This window comes from Plutella xylostella, chromosome 5 (assembly GCF_932276165.1).
Source record: "Plutella xylostella chromosome 5, ilPluXylo3.1, whole genome shotgun sequence".
NCBI lineage: Eukaryota > Metazoa > Arthropoda > Insecta > Lepidoptera > Plutellidae > Plutella > Plutella xylostella.
This window is the reverse complement of record NC_063985.1, coordinates 8,009,535-8,029,289: the sequence shown is the minus strand read 5'-3', so window position 1 is coordinate 8,029,289 and position 19,755 is coordinate 8,009,535. Positions and strand designations below refer to the sequence as shown.

Below are 19,755 nucleotides of genomic sequence, written 5' to 3'. Positions count from 1 at the left end.
TGTCATTCGCGAATTTTTGTTTGCGTTGGTTGTTTAGTATCGATCGAGTTGGTTCAAGTTTGTTGGCGGACACTGATAACGATAACCGTGCTTCATTTGTTTTCAAATAAAAATTAAACGAAACGCCAAATCAAATCAGTGTTCTAACTTTGACACAAAGTATCAGTCGCTTATTTTAAGTGGCATTTATTTCGCGTGCAAGAAAAATATTTTCGCCGTATCTTGGCTCTTACTTTTTAAATACTTTAGTGTTAACTTCAATTAATATCCTAAAATGTGGTGGCTAGTTAACATTTTCCTTACTGTTCTATTCATAATTGAAGCTAATTGCTATCGGAAAAAGATTGAAGTCGATAAATTTGACTTGTTGATGCCGAATGTTTACCCCAGTCGGGTGAGTTTGTAGTGTACCTCTAATCATAAAATTTAACCAATTAAATAATATTCTCACATTTAAGTATACCTAAGTGCTTACTTAATTCAGAAGGGAGGAAGTAAGTAAGTTAATCAAAATAATCTCATACATATATTTAGCTACATTATCATGTAAGTATTGTTTCTTTGGACAATCAATAATGTTAATAGTTGGCACTCCATAACACAATTTTATACTAAGTAGATAATTACTTGCCTAAAATCTAGATAAACTCGATAATGAAAAAACCTTATTGGTCCTTAGCGGTCCCCTTTCTTTTCCTGTAATCCTTAGTAAGTTAAAACTGTACAGGGTCTTCTCCTTGCAACTAAATAAAATTTACAATATGGCCTAAGCAAATCTATAGATATAGATATCAATAATCTATAGTATTTAATTCAACTGGGTAAGGGTCCCCTTCACACCAGCGATGCAGGTTCGAATCATGTCCCTGACATATCAAATTACTTTCTTTAAAATTAAGTATAATTTGTATATAATTTGACGACCGAATGGCGTAGTGGTTAGTGACCCTGACTACTGAGCCGATGGTCCCGGGTTCGATTCCCGGCTGGGGCAGATATTTGTTTAAACACAGATATTTGTTCTCGGGTCTTGGATGTGCCCGCAAAATGGCAATAGGCCCGCCCCCTATTACATTAGGACTAACATAACACTCTGGCGAAAAGTGGGTGCAGCAATGCACCTCTGCCTACCCCGCAAGGGAGTACATTAGTACAAGGCGTGAGTGTGTGTGTGTTTGTTTTATAATTTGTACCATTACTTTTATGGGGAAGCAAGATTGTGTGCCTTCGAATGGCAACCTCCTGGTGGCCTTAGCGGACACTCCGTGCACACATGGCTGTGCACAGTGGACAGCAAGCTGCAAGCGCAAGACCTGAGCTGGATGGAGGCCTTGGCTTGTAAAAGTAAAGCTTGTAAAGCCCTCTGTACCACTGGGGTACCTTAGGACAGCAACAACAACAACAATATTGTGTGGATAACTGCATATCTAAATTTAGCACATCTAGATGTGAACCCACCAACCTGTAGTGGGCCAGTGTGGCGAAAATGGTTCAATCTTAGGGAGGCAGTTTATACCTTGGGGTTATATTATTATGTATGCACAAAGGTTCCATTCAAGAGAGCCAGGTGGAGTTACTTAGAATCCCACGGCCTCCACAAAGAATACATAGATAAATGTGGAAAATCAATATCCATGTGCGTCTAATCAGCATTTATTATTTACTATCAGTATCTCAAATATTAACTTAATTGGTCACGCTGGCTGTTTTGCGTCTGTAGGTGTTTCCATAGTCACTTGTCCAATTTAATATTGCCTATTTATACTTACCTATAAATACATAACACCAACCCTTTTTCTGGATTGATATACTTTGTCTTCTATGGTTTAACATGCAAAATGGGGATGAAAATTTGCATTAATTTATAAGTATCTTTACAAGAATGCAAAATAAATTATTTTCAGTTTTGTAGGTATACTACATGTGTAAAATGTATATTTTTATTTTTTTCAGGATGAACTCTACTTATGCACTCCAATCAGGATCAACCCTAACAAGAACTATTACATAGGTAAGTATTATTCATTGTAGAGAAGATTGTTGAGACTGTAGATGCAGGGATGAATTTAATTATACTGTAATTACCTACCTATGCAATGGTATGCGAAAACATAGAATTATATAACTTAACTCAATGGCAAAGTGTGGAGATAGCGAAAGAAGTATGTCAGGATCATGGCACGTGGAGATCCATAGTCTCAGCCTACCCCTTGGAGACAGAAGTGAGTACTTATATGTATGTATGTAATGGCAAAAAAATATAATTACCTACATTATACATAGTTATTTTCAATTTTCTCTTAGCACGTGTTGGTTACTGTGCCAGGAACCATGAAATCTTAATATAGCAGTCAATAATGTAATTCGAATTCAATTCTTGTTTTTTATAATACCATTTAGTATCGATTATAGGTAACATAACCTTATCTGATTGGGTTGAGAGTACCTAGGTGCAGTGACTGCTTGATGGCATTTTATTCCGCCCACACAATGTTTGATCAATTCCTCGCTATAGATCAGATAATGCGATAGGACCCGCAGCTAAAAAAAATACGTAAATAAGTACTGTAACATTCTACAATTGTATGAGATTATAATTATGTAGGTATAGTTAGATTCATTTGCACAGTTGTTTAGCACCTGACTTCACGCCTTGTTGACGAAGATTGCCCCTCAACCTTCATCGCCTTCTGTACTTGTCTATCTTGAATAGTATAATGTTCTGGAAACATGTCCTAATACCCAGGCAGGTGAAAATAAGTAGTGAGAGTGAGGGAGCAAGCTTTTTGGTAATCAATTTGTATCGTACGAAGGGGTTCAAAACATAAACATCAGTGGTTCTATCCTTACATATACATAATAAATATTATAATATATCCTTACGTATATATCAACTTATATGTTCTTGTCCGTAGTTGGCTTTGAGCCTAACGCTACCATGCACACTGCGCACCACATGCTACTCTACGGATGCACCGAGCCGGGCAGAAATGATGCTGTTTGGTAAGGATTACATTTAAACTACTTTCCTATGGGTATCGTACAATATCGGACCAAATGAATTTTCATAAATGTATGGAGATTCGGCGTCGGCAATGCCGATGAAGTGGACGCACTTGTGTGAATTTCTATACAAAGAATACTGAATGCGTGCGTCAGTTGCGTACGATGCCGAAAATTGGACGCCTACCCATCATTCCTCATATCCTTATAGTCACAAACTTACAAGTCTCGCAACACAGCATATTTATGTTAAGGGGATCCCTAAAGCTAAAATGCTAAAGTCGGCTTGATATACTTGATTAGATTGGAAAAACGGTGGCTTCTATCACATTGATAAAAATATATTTTGTAGCAGAGGGTATACTGAACATGTTAGTTGCTTATAAATTGGTGCAGGATTATAATAAGTATGTTAAAAAAAATTGCAAACACACCATGTCTTTTGCCATTTTTTGACTTATTATGAAAAAACCCTCGAAATCAGAGGGCCCATTTTCATGGAATCTTATATGTATGTGTAGGTAATTAAATTCTTAACAAAGTTACCTTAAAGAGTTGGATTTAATGGACCAGAAGTCAACTTTTTTTGCAAAAAACTAATAAATTCCGGTTTAAAAATGATGACACCGTGACAGATTTCAGATTTCTTCAGTCGTCGCCCTGGTGGCGGCCTGTTAGGAGCGATACCCACGCCATTTTATTTTTTATCAAATATTTCACAAAAACTGATTAAATCAACAAATTATGACTACAAGTATTATAATACATATGCATTTGCTATGGAAAGTTAATTTTCTAATCATTTTAGATGCAGAAAAGCCGAAAATTCTTAGAAAACATTTCGCCTTTTCGATTTGTTTACATTTTTTACTATAGAGTTACAGATGCACAGATAAAGGTAAACATTGCACATAATGACACTTATTAGATTCTCCGAATAAGAACTATACGGTCAATGCAGTATGCCAAAGCGCGAGCCTGTTTATATTCTGAGGGGTAATTTATTTTATTTTAACGGTTGTGTATGGTAGGTAAGCTACACAATATACAGGGTGTTGAAAAGTATGTTCATAATTTGTTTTATTTCAAACCAAAAACCGTAGTTAATTAAAAATATATATATTTTAAGATGTGGTAGTCTGTACACTACAGGTTGTTAAAAATAAGTAAGTATTTTTAAAAATTGAAGATCTAAAATTTACATAATTTTTTAAATCTATTTAACAAGCTTTGCAAAAAAGCTGTTAAGTGCGACTGTATCTCGCCATGAAAAAAATGAAATGTTTACTGTAGCTATGAATTTTATGCGTTACAAGTGGAATAAAATACCGCATAATATTATGTACAACTATGTAAGAGCCTAGTATTTTAAAAAAAAACTCATAAGAAAATATTAAATACACAGGTTTTTTAACCCCTGAAGGAAATAGAGGGGTGTTATAAGTTTAAAGTAAGGGCTGAATTTTTTTTTTAAATTAGGGTGATAGGTAATGTATATTTTTAATGATTTTTTCAAGTAGATAAATGTTATACCATTTTTAAATTGCCATAAAATTACCTATAGTTATAGTTATAGAAAAGGGCTGGGCTACCAGTGCCCATTCGCCACTGCAACCTAAAAGATCTATAAATTATGACTCCCCATGCCGAGTCTCACTCTACAGGCCCAGGTCTTTTATAAACCTGATATTACCTATACAGGATGTTGCAAAAAGGGTATACTGTGCCGAAAGGGTTTGACTCAGGGGTTATTCTGAACAACTTTTGTTCTCCAAGTTTTGGAAATTCTCGAAAAATAAATTCGGTCTCTATAGTAAAAAGTCACGTGATCGAATAAGTTTCTATGTAAAAGGTTTTGTTACGTGAATTTTCAAAATTGTAGAAGAAAAGTGGATCAGAATGGCACCTAAATCCACTTTTGGCTAAGCTTTATACCCTTTTTTCAATACCTTGTATAAAATATCGTCAGCGTCACCTTAGATCGTAATCATCGTAACTCCTCGTGACCAAATTTTAGAGGAGACAAAAATACTGTTTTATTTGTAGTTCTAGTTGGCATACTACCCACCTAAAGTTTTTTTTAACTAGCCTAAAAATGATTTGTTTAGACAGTCTATCTTCCTGTTCAACCGCAGCCTGAGTGCCAGTGACTCAATGACTGAAAGGAGGCCATTAGTGCTCCTAAATAAATAAAGCAGGCTTGTAGATTATCTTTCAGTGTACCGACACATCTGATTGCTGTAAGAGCCTGATAAGCTCTTCGAACGAGTCATACCTCTGTGGTGGTACGGTTTCGACCTTTCGGACAGTCAGTTTGGCATCCGAAATGCGGATTCGAATAGTGGGTACAATACTTTGCGTTCGTTCACTGTCGGAGCAGGATAAGAACCACGGGCGAGTTGTTGCGCTGGCTGTTTGCTTAAAAATAGTAACCGCGTTCAACTCTATCCCCTAGAAGGCGAACCTTTAGGGCGGCTCTTGTATACCATCACTTGTCTTCTTATCTGCAGAAAATTGACAGAGGTCATACGTGTCTAACAAGTACATTAAGGATGCGAAAAGAGAGGGTTTGTTTTCACTGAAGAAGTTCAGTTGCGGAGTTCCACAGCGGTAGGTCTTGGACCCCTCTGCTGTGGAACTTGGCATACAACGCGGTCCTGCAAATCAAGCTCGCAAACGTTAGCACAGTGCATTTTTCTAATGTCACACAGGTCGTGAGGTAGGCTGAGAGCCTCCTTCGGGGATGACATCCCAATGATTCAGTACGAAAAAATTGCTGCAGCTGTGCTCGCCATGCAGTGCATGGGCTACTTCCGAATCTGGGGGGCTGTTGCAAAGGAGTCCGTTGCCTCTATACGGTACGGGTTCCGTGCGATCTATGATCCTTCCGGGAGCACCTGTCTTGTCAAGTCGAAGAGAATGGCTCGTATTCGACGCAACCTGCAGTACTGGTGGGATTGGTTGGAGGACAGGACAGCAGGAAGCTGCAGCAGCCGTCATGCTGTGATTCGACGCATAGATGCAAAAAAAAGTTGAAAGTAACTTCATGTTAATAAAATATTAGATCTTAATTTAACAACATAACATTGCAAAAAAAAATTAACATTGTTGAGTATGTTATTGTAATTTACTAAAGTAGTAATAAAAACAAAGGCTTATTGCATAGTTTTCGTTCACGTTCGCCTACATCGCACGTTGTATATTAGTGTTGCCCAAATTCAGTCTTGGTCTTGCAGTCTTGGTCTTGTTCTTGCGTTTTTGCAAGACCAAGACCAAGAACAAGACCGCGTATTTTTAGCAAGACCAAGACCAAGACCTGACCGTGCAAGACTTGAGCAAGAACAAGACATAGCCTGCAAGACTCTTGCGTCTTGCAGCTAGGACTTAGCGCTATTTTACTGAGTAGTTAGGTGTAACAGTTCAGTGTATAGGTAGGTACGCTTAGGAATTCTATGAGACGCAAAAAACTGTATCAAAGAATATGAAAAACTGGACCTATGCGCATTACGACTAATACCATAAACATAGCGAATAAAAATATCTATTAAAATCAAAAAGTAAACTTTAATAAATAGTAATAGACTAATAGGTAATTGCAAGACTTGCAAGACTCTTGCTGCAAGACCAAGACCAAGACTGAGAGCGCAAGACCAAGACCAAGACCAAGACCAGGTGTATTGGCGCAAGACCAAGACCAAGACCAAGACCAGGTGTATTGGCGCAAGACCAAGACCAAGACTGGCTAAGTCTCGTCTTGTTCTTGCATTTGGGCAACACTATTGTATATGAGAATAAATGGTATAATTACTAAGTTTTCTTGTTTAAAAATCACGGTTTGGGGTTTAGAGGAAAACAAATGGTAAAATGCGGAATACAGTTTTTTTTTTCGAATAAAGAGGAAAACATGTGAATTCAAAAAACGTTTCTATTGACACCAAAGAGTACTTTTCGCCGAGAAAAGTGGAGTTACAATGTTTGCGATCTAAAGTGATGATAGAACTAGAACTTATTTTTTCAGTTCACCTGCTGTTGAGTGAAATCGTAATTAGGTAAATGACTCCTTGACATGAAAATAACTTTTTTTTTTATGATCGTTATAACAAAACCGTTTTTTTTAATACAGCAATATTTGTAGGTGTACTTACAGTGAGCAAAAGAGCGCAGCAAGGTGTAATTTTTTTGGTTTTTAAGAAACAAAAATATTATTTCTATCATATCCCAAATACACATAAGTACTTAAAAAAAAAAAATACACACTCTCGCCTTGTACTAATGTACTCCCTTGCGGGGGTACTTACATGTTATTATTTTTCTGGTGACCTCCCCATATCCCTTTGCCAGCTACGTAACCTTTTGTGACACCCTGTATATGCAGAGTTCTGCAAACTACTGTTCTGCTTTTGAAACACCAAAAAAAAACAGGTCGTCTAACTAAAAGGTCACGTGACCAAAAAAAAATTATATGAAGAAGCGTTTTTTTCATGAATATAAAAAATTACGTAGGATAAAAGTTTTTCAGAGTGACGCCTGAGTAACGCCCTTTCGGCTAACTATACTTTTTTTATTACACGGGGGCAGAGTTTAATACAACACCCTGAACTATTAAACTCTGATAATATTTTCGCGATTTTTTTACATTCTGATTTCATTTCCTGGCTTAGAAATAACATCAATAACATGCTGCACACGTAGGTTTCGGCATAGTATTAAACCCTTTTTGCAACAACCTGTATAAATATCGGCACGGGTACGACTTTATATATAATTAATTATTAAATATTAAAAATACTTTCAAATAAAAATAAATATTTTCGTATCACAAAACAATATTACTTACTTAGTATATTTTTAACAAAGTGGCATGTCTTCACTTTTCTGTTTTCGAGTACTATGTTAAAATCTCATGTCATTGTCCGTAGAACGCCCCGCATACCTCAACCCCCCCTCACTAGATTTGACAGATTCTGATTTTCTTCCAGCTTTAGTGACAGCCTTAAGGATAATACCTATTTACATAAACTGTACTGTCGCCATTCCACACATCCATATAGTCACATCAGTCGTCATACGACACAGGAAAACCTGCCCTTGACCTTAATAGTGGGACCTGAGAGCGTCCGCGTCCCGTGCATCGATTTTAAGAGATGTCGACAGAGGCCATGCATAAAGGTGGATACACACTATTGTAGCATGCAATGTAACACGCAATGAAAGAATTCCCATAGTGTTAACGCCTTCCGCGCGAACCGTCAACACTACGCGCATGAACAGTTTAACTATGGAAATTTATTTGCGTGTTACATTGTATGTTACGTTACACCAGTGTGTATCCGTCTTAACATGAAACAGAGACGATATCATGAAACATGATGATCTCTTACCTAGATGTATCTAAGATCATTGATGAAACGTCGTGCGATCTATTATACTATCTTACTACCATTCTTACCACAATACCGTATAATACATGATACTTACATACATAACGATTTTGAATGCCATCTACGGAAGACTTTCCTTATTTGCTATAAGTTGCGTATGTGTTATTAATATTTTTATGTATGATATGTATTTAACCGGTTGAACGCCGTGAAATTAATCACAATAAAAATCAATTGTTTTTCGGCCGATATCGCGATTACTGTTACGAGACGCAAAAGTTAAACCATCTGTTTCATTTGTGGCATGTTCTGAGGATATCATGTTGATTGCAGGGATTGTGGCGAGATGGCGGCCGGGCCGAAAGATCCCTCCTACAAGTCGGGCAAGCCGTGCCAGTCTGGATCTCAAGTATGTTGACAATGGCATTAATAAGCGAAGTGTAAGACAATTGAAAAAAAAAAACTTTGCGGCAGTTGGCCTTACACTTCACCATTTGTGAAATATTAATAAGCTGCATGTTTCTTATTCTTAGTGTCTAACTGTGTCTAACTCATTAGCAATTATTAAGATAAATGTAACAATGAGACACTGATATAAATGTAGTTAATTTAATTACAGATACTGCGATATAATTGTAGTATTTTTTTAAGCTTTTCAATATTATAATCATGTCTATTTTCCGATTAAGTTTAAACAATAGATTACTTCAGGTTGGTGAGGGATAAAGAAAGTAAAAGTTTAAAAGATTTCGATAACCAAAAAGGATCATACAAATACTTATGTAATACGCAAATTTAAACACATTTCAGATAGTATACGCGTGGGCGCGGGATGCCCCCAGTCTCACCCTGCCCGAAGACGTCGGTTTCCTGGTGGGGCAGGACTCCGAGATCAAGTACCTCGTGCTGCAGGTGCACTACATGTCCAAGTTTCCAGGTAAGTAATCTTGTTTACTAATAAACGTAGGCGAACAATTGTGGTGGTTCTGATTGCGAGTTTTTCTCACTGTTCTTACGGTACTATACTGGTTGTTTGTACACTAAACCTCGTTATGGATATGTATTGCGATATAGTTTTAGAGGTATCCAATAATGAAATTGACTTATTGTATGAGTCATATTCAATGAAAATCATATTATTTCGCAATTTTATTTTTGCGTAATTGTGAACTGTAACATGAATCATCTTAGCTGAAACGAAGTAGAAATTAACAACCGGTATAATAACCTAAAGAGCAGTGGACAAAACTCAAATCGAAACCGAAATCCGCATAGGAACTTTTGTTGTCGGACCAACTCAGAAAACTGTACTTATTGTTTGGATGAGTAGAGTAACATTGATAAAAAGCTACCCTGTGCACTTCCGGTACTTTCATTGGTCTTATATTGTTACTTATTTAATAAATTATATTATTGGCAATTAAAAAGGTTATCTTTGTAGTGACCGCAGCATCATATAATTATCAAATTCCCCAAGACCCGGATAACTGTAGAATGGGAATTCCCAGAATGTGGTAGTCATGTGATAAACTTATAGACTATGCACAATCAATATTAACTTAATATGTTGTAAAATAATACAGCCGAGTCTGTGTTTTTCTATGCTTAGGCTTAGTGATTAAGAACACAGATCGTTTATGTATTGTTGGATAGAAATACTAAAATGTACTCTTCGTTTTTTTTCAGCTGGCAAATTAGACAACTCTGGAGTGTTTTTGAAATACACTAAAACACAGTAAGTAATAAAAAACCGGCCAAGTGCGAGTCGGGCTCGCGCACAAAGGGTTCCGTAGCAGCAAATATAACAATAACTTAACCAAAATTACAGTTAAATCAACCTATCTCAAAAACTATAAGAGATACTTTGATCAAACCAAAAATCGTTGAAAGAGTTAATTAGCATGCATCACCTCTATTTTTTTTAGAATTTTATACCCCGTAGTTATAAAAATAGAGGGGGGGGGGGACATACTTTTTACGACTTTGAGAGCTGATATCTCAAAAACCGTTCACTTTAAGAAAAATGTTTTTTAGAAAACTTTATATCATTTTAAAAGACCTTTCCATTGATACCCCACACGGGTATGTACATCGAAAAAAAAAATTTCATCCCTCAGTTACATGTATGGGGGGCCCCACCCCCAATTCTTTTTTTTACTATTTAGTGTCATATTTTTGTAGCGGTTCATACAACACATATTCCCATCAAATTTCATCACTGTAGTACTTATAGTTTCCGAGTAAATCGGCTGTGACAGACGGACAGACGGACATGACGAAACTATAAGGGTTCCGTTTTTGCCATTTTGGCTACGGAACCCTAAAAACGTAAAAGGATGGTACAAGGCGTGAGTGTTTACAATAGGTACAACACCACTTATTTATACAACACGCCCATACATTACAGAGTTGAAACAATACCTCACGGACTCAAAGATATGACATGAGATTGATCAACGAAATAATTTTAACATTGAAAAGTTATTTGTGAGCGTAACTTTGTATCCCCAAATTCCTTCAGGAGGGGTAGCGATGCTAGCTTAGTCATAAAATGATGTCTATTCTGACCCCTTAGCATGAATTTTCATCGTGAACGTGACGTGAAATTACTCGATGAATTTTGTAGGGAAATTTTAGTTCTGCTACGGACCGCTAGGGGCGCTGTTCATATTTTCATACAAAATTACTCGATGAATCTACGTCACGTTCAGGATGAAAATTCATGCTAAGGGGTGTGAAGGCACAAATTCTAATTTTAGAGCTGTCAAAACTCTAATTTCTTTAATTAAAATTCGACTCTATGTGTGTTAACGTAAATGTAATATTTTTCACTTTCGGAAAATCAATACCTGTTGCCGATACAGCTGATTGAGTGACAATTCTCGTTCTGAAATTTGCATGGAATCTTCCAGAATGCCTCGTCAAGCGGGCGTGTTTCTTCTCGGCACGGGCGGCGCGGTGCCGGCGCACTCCACCGAGCACATGGAGGTGGCCTGCACCGTGTTCGAGGATAAAGTCATACACCCGTTCGCCTTCCGCACGCACACGCACAGACTGGGTAAGTACATGAAGTGCATCTAATAAGGAACGCCAGGTTTTTAAGTCCTATTGGAGGTAGTCGATGCGTTTGAGCGACGCCATTAGTGAGCGGTGTGCTGTTCATTCGCTGACGTTGACGCGCGGGCGCAATGCATCAAGATACAGCGATGTCATTCGCTGACGCTGACGAGCCGTTGGAACGCGTCAAGATCAATCGATGCCATTGGTGCGTGCTATGCTGCTCGGTCACTATTCGTCTATTGCAGCATCGACGCAGTCTGATTTGCTCGCTTATCATTTGGTATGAGATGGTAGGTTTGTCAATCAGTACCTTCTAGAATGCCGTGTTCCTGTTAGGTACGAGAAGCGACAAATATTTTGGGTATGTAGATGAGTGTGTGAGTTTAAATTTAAATAAGACAGGTGTATTGATAAATTATAACTATTGTTTGGAATACAGCAAGTCAAAATACAGTCAACACCTTTGCTTAATATAGTGTTTACTTACCTACATTAAAACTAGCAGTAATAACAACATATTGAAACAATGGATTGTTATTTAATAATTTGTCCTTGAGATATCGTACCTAAAAACCAATCTATATAATAATGTGCAGTGTTTCATACATTTTGGTGGTTTATGACTGGATCTTGCCAAAAATCTGATTCAGTATTATACAGTCTCTCAGCGCAAACACTTTGAACTCACCCCTTTATTTAAGCCAACAAGACTCAATTCCCCTTATTAACTTACAGGCAAGGTGGTATCAGGCTACGTGGTGACAGGCACCGGCAGCGACTCAAAATGGCGGCTTCTTGGCAAGAAGAACCCTCAGCTGCCACAGATGTTCTACTCCATTGAAGACCAAACCCCCATCGTGGCTGGCGACGTCCTAGCTGCTCGCTGCACCATGCAAAATGATAATGACCACCAAGTTAGCATTGGGTGAGTAAGATGATGGTTTTCTTTGGTCATCCTGTGTGTGTGTCAAAAGTTTAGAGTGGTCTCCGCTAGAAGCGCCCCTTTGTATGCGAGAAAATGCAGATAATTTCCTGGTATGCGGGTTATTTGTGTGCGGAATCGTGAGTAGCTTGGAATTTATAAAAATCTGTGTAGCAGTTCTAAAGTATGAGTAAATTTTTACATTCACTTAGGTTTCTTGTTTTGGCTTTATTACCACCTTCATGTTTGGGGTGCGTATTGCGACGTATAAAAACGAAATGTATAATTTCACATTAATAACGTTCACAACATATAATGAACGTTACGTATAACAACATCTATATTTTCATAAGGTATAAGTTTCAATTGGTATAACGTACATTTCATATAATATCAAAATAACTTACACTCGACGACTAATATCAATTCGTATAACATACATTACGTATATCAATTAAAATATATACTATCATTTTGTATAAAAATCTTCTCATATAACATAAGCTGTGTTTAATTACCCAACGACGTCAAACCCCCTAGCACCAAAACCTAAAGATAGGTGCGACGACGAGCAAAGCGAGGAGGACCGTGTTAGGTGCACATGTTCGTCGAAACCAAAGCGGAGCGCAACGAAGCGGAGCGGAGCGGAGCGTCTCCCAACATAGCTCCAATAATAATATATTTTTTTGTTCATTATACATAATTACATGATATCCGTTGAATAATATATGTTATAAACGTTATACATTTTAATCGATATATCAATTGAAATTTTACTTTTTGAACGTTATCCTTTACGAAATTATGTATTTAGTAATTATACCTTCCGTTTGTTATACACAGTAAACGTTATACTTAATAAATTTATATAATATGGGCGTTTACCTTGTCAATGTTATACTATTCGTTTTTATACCTCGTATTACTTACCCTCATGTTTGCACAGCTGCTGCTGTCAATAGTCAATGTTATCATCATTAGCGTATTGCGACGTATAAAAACGAAATGTATAATTTCACATTAATAACGTTCACAACATATAATTAACGTTACGTATAACAACAAAATCTATATTTTCATAAGGTATAAGATTCAATTGGTATAACGTACATTTTATATAAGGGAAATTATAAAACGAGCGAACAAAAAAAAACTTTGCGACTGATGATGACATACTGTTTTAATAACTTGAGCGGTATGAATTTTGGTAAGCGAAAAATTAACTAAACTGACGACGAATATTGATTTATAATAAAATCCAAAACGAGCTTACAAAAAGTGGATTATGATAAATCCATTTCAGATATTAAAATTTTATCCGAGCGACTTAATTACTAAGTGAGCGACTGGAAATACAGAGAGGGCAACTTCAATATTAAGATAGATTCGATTTTTCTAAGTGAGGTTATACTTAGCGAACTACTAAAAAGTTCACTTTGAGCAAAGTTTTGTATGCTGCTTTATTATGATTATTGGTTACTGATATTCTATTTGAGGGCTTATGTTTTTTATTTTGATACGCTTCTTTTTGCTTTGCTTTGCAACGAAAATGCTACAGATTTAAACTATACTATAAGTTTAGTCATATAAGTTCTTTTGTTTTATTTGTTGTTTCCTTGTGTATTTTTGGTGTGTGGTGCTGGTCACCGAATAAATATTTTTTATCTTTTTTATCTTACCTCGACTACTGAGCCGATGGTCCCGGGTTCGATTGCCCGGCTGGGGCAGATATTTGTTTAAATACAGATATTTGTTCTCGGGTCTTGGATGTGCCCGTAAAATGGCAATAGGCCCGCCCCCTATTACATTGGGACTAACATAACGCTCTGGCGAAAAGTGGGTGCAGCACCTCTGCCTACCCCGCAAGGAAGTACATTAGTACAAGGCGTGAGTGTATGTTTTTTATACTCTGCTCATTAGTGTATTTTTCAAAGTGGTTTTTGTATTCGAAACACTTCATTTAAGATAAAATGCCGCTTAGTATAAAAAATACATTTGCCAAATATTGAAAAAAATGCAGGACGTAACGTTGACACTCAAACAAATATTAGGTCGCTCAAATATTATGAAGCTGCTCATTTTGTATTTTAAGTAACTCAAATTAATGTTTTTAAGTTGCTGTTCTGTTGATTTCTCGTCACTCGCAGTCAGTCGCTCACTTAGTAATTCTATAACCCAAATTAATTAATTTTGACACTTAGAACTGTAATTTACAGTCACTCGTTTTATTGCTACCCTTTATATAATATCAAAATATATAATACTTACGAGGACTAATATCAATTCGTATAACATACATTACGTATATCGTTTAAAATATATACTATCATTTAGTATAAAGTTCATAAAATATACTAACATACAATAACATAATCTGTGTTTAATTACCCAACACCGTCAAACCCCTTAGCACCAAAACCTAAAGATAGGTGCGACGACGAGCAAAGCGAGGAGGAGCGTGTTAGGTGCACATGTTCGTCGAAACCAAAGCGGAGCGCAGCGAAGCGGAGCGGAGCGTCTCCCCATATAGCGTCAATAATAATAATAATGTCAAAACCCCTTAGCACCAAAACCTAAACATAGGTGCGACGACGAGCAAAGCGAGCGTGTTAGGTGCACATGTTCGTCAAAACCAAAGCGGAGCGCAGCGAAGCGGAGCGGAGCGTTCCCCCCACATAACATCAATAATAATGAAAATACGAAACGAGAAGCTTTTATACTTTTTGTGCATTTATAGATTATGATAATTATATCCGTTGTAGAATATATGTTATAAACGTTATGCATTTTAATCGTTATATCAATTGAAATTATACTTTTTGAACGTTATTCTTTACGAAGTTATGTATTTAGTTATTATGTCTTTCGTTTGTTATGCACAGTGATCGTTATACTTAATAAATTTATATCATATGGGCGTATACCTTGTGAATGTTATACCATTCGTTTTTATACCTCATATTACTTACCCGATTCAAGTTGTTTTACCGTAATTTACTATCGGCTTCATAGATTTATGTTGCTATATAGCACCATCACTGAACATTTTAATTATGTCTGTGGTCAATGGGAAAAAGAAATAAAATGTTATTTATAGTTTAGTAGATATTATTAATTTTTACAATCCAATAAAATCCAAACCTTCTCACCCACAGCGCGACAAACGAAGACGAGATGTGCAACTTCTACCTGATGTACTGGACGGAAACGGCTCCCCTGAGCCAGAAGTATTGCTTCTCGCCCGGCCCCCCCTACTACTACTGGTCCAGGGCGTCACAGGGGCTCGGTAACATACCCAACATAGAGGCCAGCCGGGTGTGAGTGAAGCTTGACCTGTAAACATGGACACTGGGGGGACACTCTATAAGGCCTAGTTTTTTGATCCGTAGTTAACTCAACCATTGGTCAGAAATGGCAACCATTAGTTTAACCATTCGTATGGAGCTGTCATGCTTTGACTAATGGTTAAAGTTGGCCACAGATAAAAAAACCGGCCCTAAGACGAAAAACTAAGTTTCGGAGCGTGAGTTGCGCGAGCCACGACTGTATCTGTACCCGTATCACGAAAATTCGAGCTAACGAATAGAATCGAATGCAAGTGCGACTATTGAGCCGAAGGTCCCGGGTTCGATTCCCGGCTGGGGCAGATATTTGTTTAAACACAGATATTTGTTCTCGGGTCTTGGGTGTTGATATTTATATTTAATATCTATCTATGTATTTGTGTAGATATATCAGCTTTCCGACACCCATAACACAGGTTCTACCTAGCTTGGGGTCGGATGGCCGTGTGTGAGATGTCCCCACATATTATAATATTATTATTATATTATTATTATGTCAACTTGACAGCACTTTCGAACACTTTTTACCTTTCGAATGAGTTTCGAAAAGAATGACCACAGAGTACATAATATTATTCTGACAATGACCTATGGAATGATAGCTGTCAAACTTTCGCAAATCTATACACCGCCATTTTGTTGTTGACAGGTTGACAGCACTTTCGAATAGACTATCGAATAGAATGTGCTGCGTTTTTTCCGGATCGCTCTACGGGTTGTATAAAACGTGCCGATTGCACGACAGCTCTCGTTTGTTAGTTTTTCGTCAATATAGAGAACCCTCCTGTCCGGTACAAATGCTGTTAGGAATTCTGCGGATTTTTGCAGTCGCTATAAGATGTCCCCTGGATAAATCGTTACGGGTTGTTATAGGGAACTCTTCTCACGTCTGTACTTTAGATAACAAATACGCTAAACTAAAAAGGTATACTAATAGCATTTGCATCGGATAATACTTCGGCTTTAAGAATAAAAACAGGTTTTGCCTATGAGGTTCATTTTAAAAGTTTTTGTCTGGCGATTTTAACTAGTTCAACATATAACGAATTTACAATGAAGAAACAACAATATTGTGCCGAAGCTCTGCTATATCATTAAATTACTATAATTTATACGATGCCAAATCGTCTTTTAGCAGAACCTTTACCTATTCGTAAAGTTGGAGTGTGTCTGTGTAACCTATAAAAATGAACGGATTTAAAAAAGGATGTCGTATATTTCACTGATATTTCGCTATCTATAATTTATTATACTTCATGTGCAAATAAAAAGCTCAAAAATATCAAACTCTCATATCAGATTTCACACACAACATACTCGTTTACGTCATGGGTAGGTTGGACTCCAACGAACGAGTGTGAAGTAAATACTTTAATCTTAAAATCTACTTTATGATATGAGCTAACGTTAAAGACGTAGTATCTGCCATATAATAGGTTTCCTTCCAATATAGATGTTAATTGGTAAGAAGGCTCGACTTAAAATGATCTCAACGTCAAATGGCTAATATTTTCAAACCACTCGCACTTTTGTCTTAATATTAAATGTATGGCTGTATTTATAATTATTAATTAATCTTGATATGAAAATTAATTATGTGAATTTACATGTATTTATTATTGCTTCTTAGATTGTACTTAATGAAGTATTTTACTGCATTTGCACAGTTTACTTAATAGTGTTTGGTACTTAATGTATCTTAAATTAAATCTTATTTTCTATATCAATATAGGCACCTAGTATCACTAGGTAATACTACCGTGTCGCACCTGGTATTTATACTGAGGTAATGAGCCTATTCGATACGTGGCACAATTATTATTAACACTATGAGGCAGCTATTATAAATCTTGTATAAGATACTAGTGTTATTTATTGTTTTATTGGTACTGTGGTGGCTAAGGCCTCTTTCTCTCATTCGAGAGGCAAATCCTGGCATGTACCAATGATTTTTTTTATTCAAATAAAAAACACTGTACTAAATTAAGTGCATTGTACTCATTCCAAAACGGCGATACGGCTTGAGACCTATCACGTGAGTGCAAATTTACTGCGAAAAGTGGGTGCCCCGTTTGCATTTTGTAAGCACATTTTGCACATTCATGTATTATTTGTACCTATAGTGTTTAAGAATAATCGTCTAGTCAAACAAAAAGAAGACTAAATTTATCAAAGATCTGCAATTCTTATGTTACTTACCTTAAACTAAAAAAATTATATCGCGGAAATATATTGAATACATATACTTCTCTAGGGTCAAAAGCATATCGCCAGTTTTTTTTCTTATTATACCGATATTATAACATTCCAGTTGAAATTCTTGTCATCATTCCAGAAAAATATTTACTTGGAATGTATTTAAAGCTTAAAATTTCCAAATTTGGCCCAGTCATGTGCATTAAAATGTAAGAATACACTTTTGTATCTTATCAAAGCAAAATTATTAATTTCATAATGACCAATTCAATAAGTCATTGACATTTTCTGAATTTATATTTTGATTTGGTACTAAAATATAACAGTGTTAATAGCGATGACTAACCATAACTTTAGCATATTTTAATTGTTTAAAAAGTTACAAAAGTATTCATATGTGAAGTAAAATACATTTTACAGCGTAGTCCCGAAAACATCTAAGTATTACCTAAATTTTAAGTTTTATTTAATCCACAAAAAACTATTTATATAAATTGTTATATAAGTATTGCAATTACGAAATATGAAAGACACGGCTTTATATGAAAGGACTCCGATACTGTATATAATTTATATTTATCTAGGTTATAATAATATTGTTAAGAAAAACGTCTCTGCTATTTAATATGCCATAGATGTATAATTTATTAGAATATAAAAATATGTCATTCCGTGTAATATTAAAAATATATATAATATCATTATATTAACTATTTTTGAAAAATGTTACAGTACACTCTTTGAGTTAGAAATATTTATTAGTGTTTGTCGTTATACAATTGTGTTGTTTTATATAATATATTGTCTACACTTTCCTCCTAACGTCTATTCATGTCAAACATGGATTGTAATCTTAACGTCAGATTGCTAAGTCTTTTACATATTTGCCATACAGGGATCTGAAAAAATACATTTATTACAAAGTGCTAAGTAGTAAAATGGGCATTTATCTTTTTCGCTTACCATTATTGACTACGAAGAGTATTGTTGTTCGTAGATTCTTGATGATTTTATCGTGATTTTATCTCTGTGTATGGTAGGTATTAGTTATATTTTTCTCTCAATATATTATGTGTATGTACACACGGCAACGTCAAATGGTCGGCAGGGCACACTAACGTAGTCTATGTGTGCACACTAACGTGGTCTATGTGTGCATAAAAGCGGTTTACACACCAGTAACAAACCGCACACACACACAACAGCACAAACGAGTTTGCGCGTAGGCAAACGCCCGAATACCAGCTGTGACATAAACATATCAACCGGTCGTGTAATTTAAATAGTTAGTTATAAAATTGACGTGAAGCAAAATTTCACTCCTGTGTCTATACACTTCGTAGCTCATTTGTAGAATGTTAGACTTATGAAACATAGGTCGTGAGTTCGAGTCCACTGTTGGGTATTTTTATTTTACTTATTTCTTTTATTTTACTTACTGTCTGATGTTTATTATGATTTAAAACTGAAATTTTGCCTTAAAAATATAAACTAGAACTATGTTTTATAACAAAAAACAACAAAAACGTAACATACTTAAAGTTTAAAAATGTTTTTAAAAAAATTGGTAATTTTAACGCTTAGTAACTTGTTTCATTTACTTTCTGTGTTGCTTTTATTCGTATATACTACAATACTATTATTAACCATCTTGAAAGATAAATTAAATCTATTAAAAAAAACAAAAAAGGAATATTTAAGGTTCAACAGGATTTGAACCACGGTCTCGGTATTAGTCAGTCTTGTATCATACTAACTGAGCCATTCAATCTGTTACAATGCCTGGCAAAATTTTGCTTCATATCACAAAAACAATGAATCATTGTCACTGGCACAACTACATGTTTAC

At 36.0% G+C, this 19,755-nt stretch overlaps 1 protein-coding gene across 1 annotated transcript; it reads left to right on the top strand.

Moving 5' to 3' along the window:
• Positions 1–9: 9 nt before the first annotated feature.
• On the top strand, positions 10–15,765 carry LOC105388351 (peptidylglycine alpha-hydroxylating monooxygenase). Its single transcript, XM_011559246.3, has 9 exons — positions 10–394; positions 1,954–2,011; positions 2,916–3,003; positions 8,718–8,793; positions 9,195–9,321; positions 10,071–10,119; positions 11,297–11,442; positions 12,180–12,369; positions 15,522–15,765. Exons 1-9 carry the CDS (start codon positions 275–277, stop codon positions 15,685–15,687), a joined length of 1,020 nt encoding a protein of 339 aa, XP_011557548.3. The 5' UTR covers positions 10–274; the 3' UTR covers positions 15,688–15,765.
• The last annotated feature ends 3,990 nt before the right edge of the window (positions 15,766–19,755 follow it).

Bases quoted from the DNA above. Each gene is read 5' to 3' on its own strand.
- LOC105388351 (XM_011559246.3), top strand. From the start codon at position 275: ATGTGGTGGCTAGTTAACATTTTCCTTACTGTTCTATTCATAATTGAA. The intron at 9,322-10,070 runs GTAAGTAATCTT...GTTTTTTTTCAG, and splicing joins CTACATGTCCAAGTTTCCAG to CTGGCAAATTAGACAACTCT. The intron at 12,370-15,521 runs GTGAGTAAGATG...TCTCACCCACAG, and splicing joins GACCACCAAGTTAGCATTGG to CGCGACAAACGAAGACGAGA.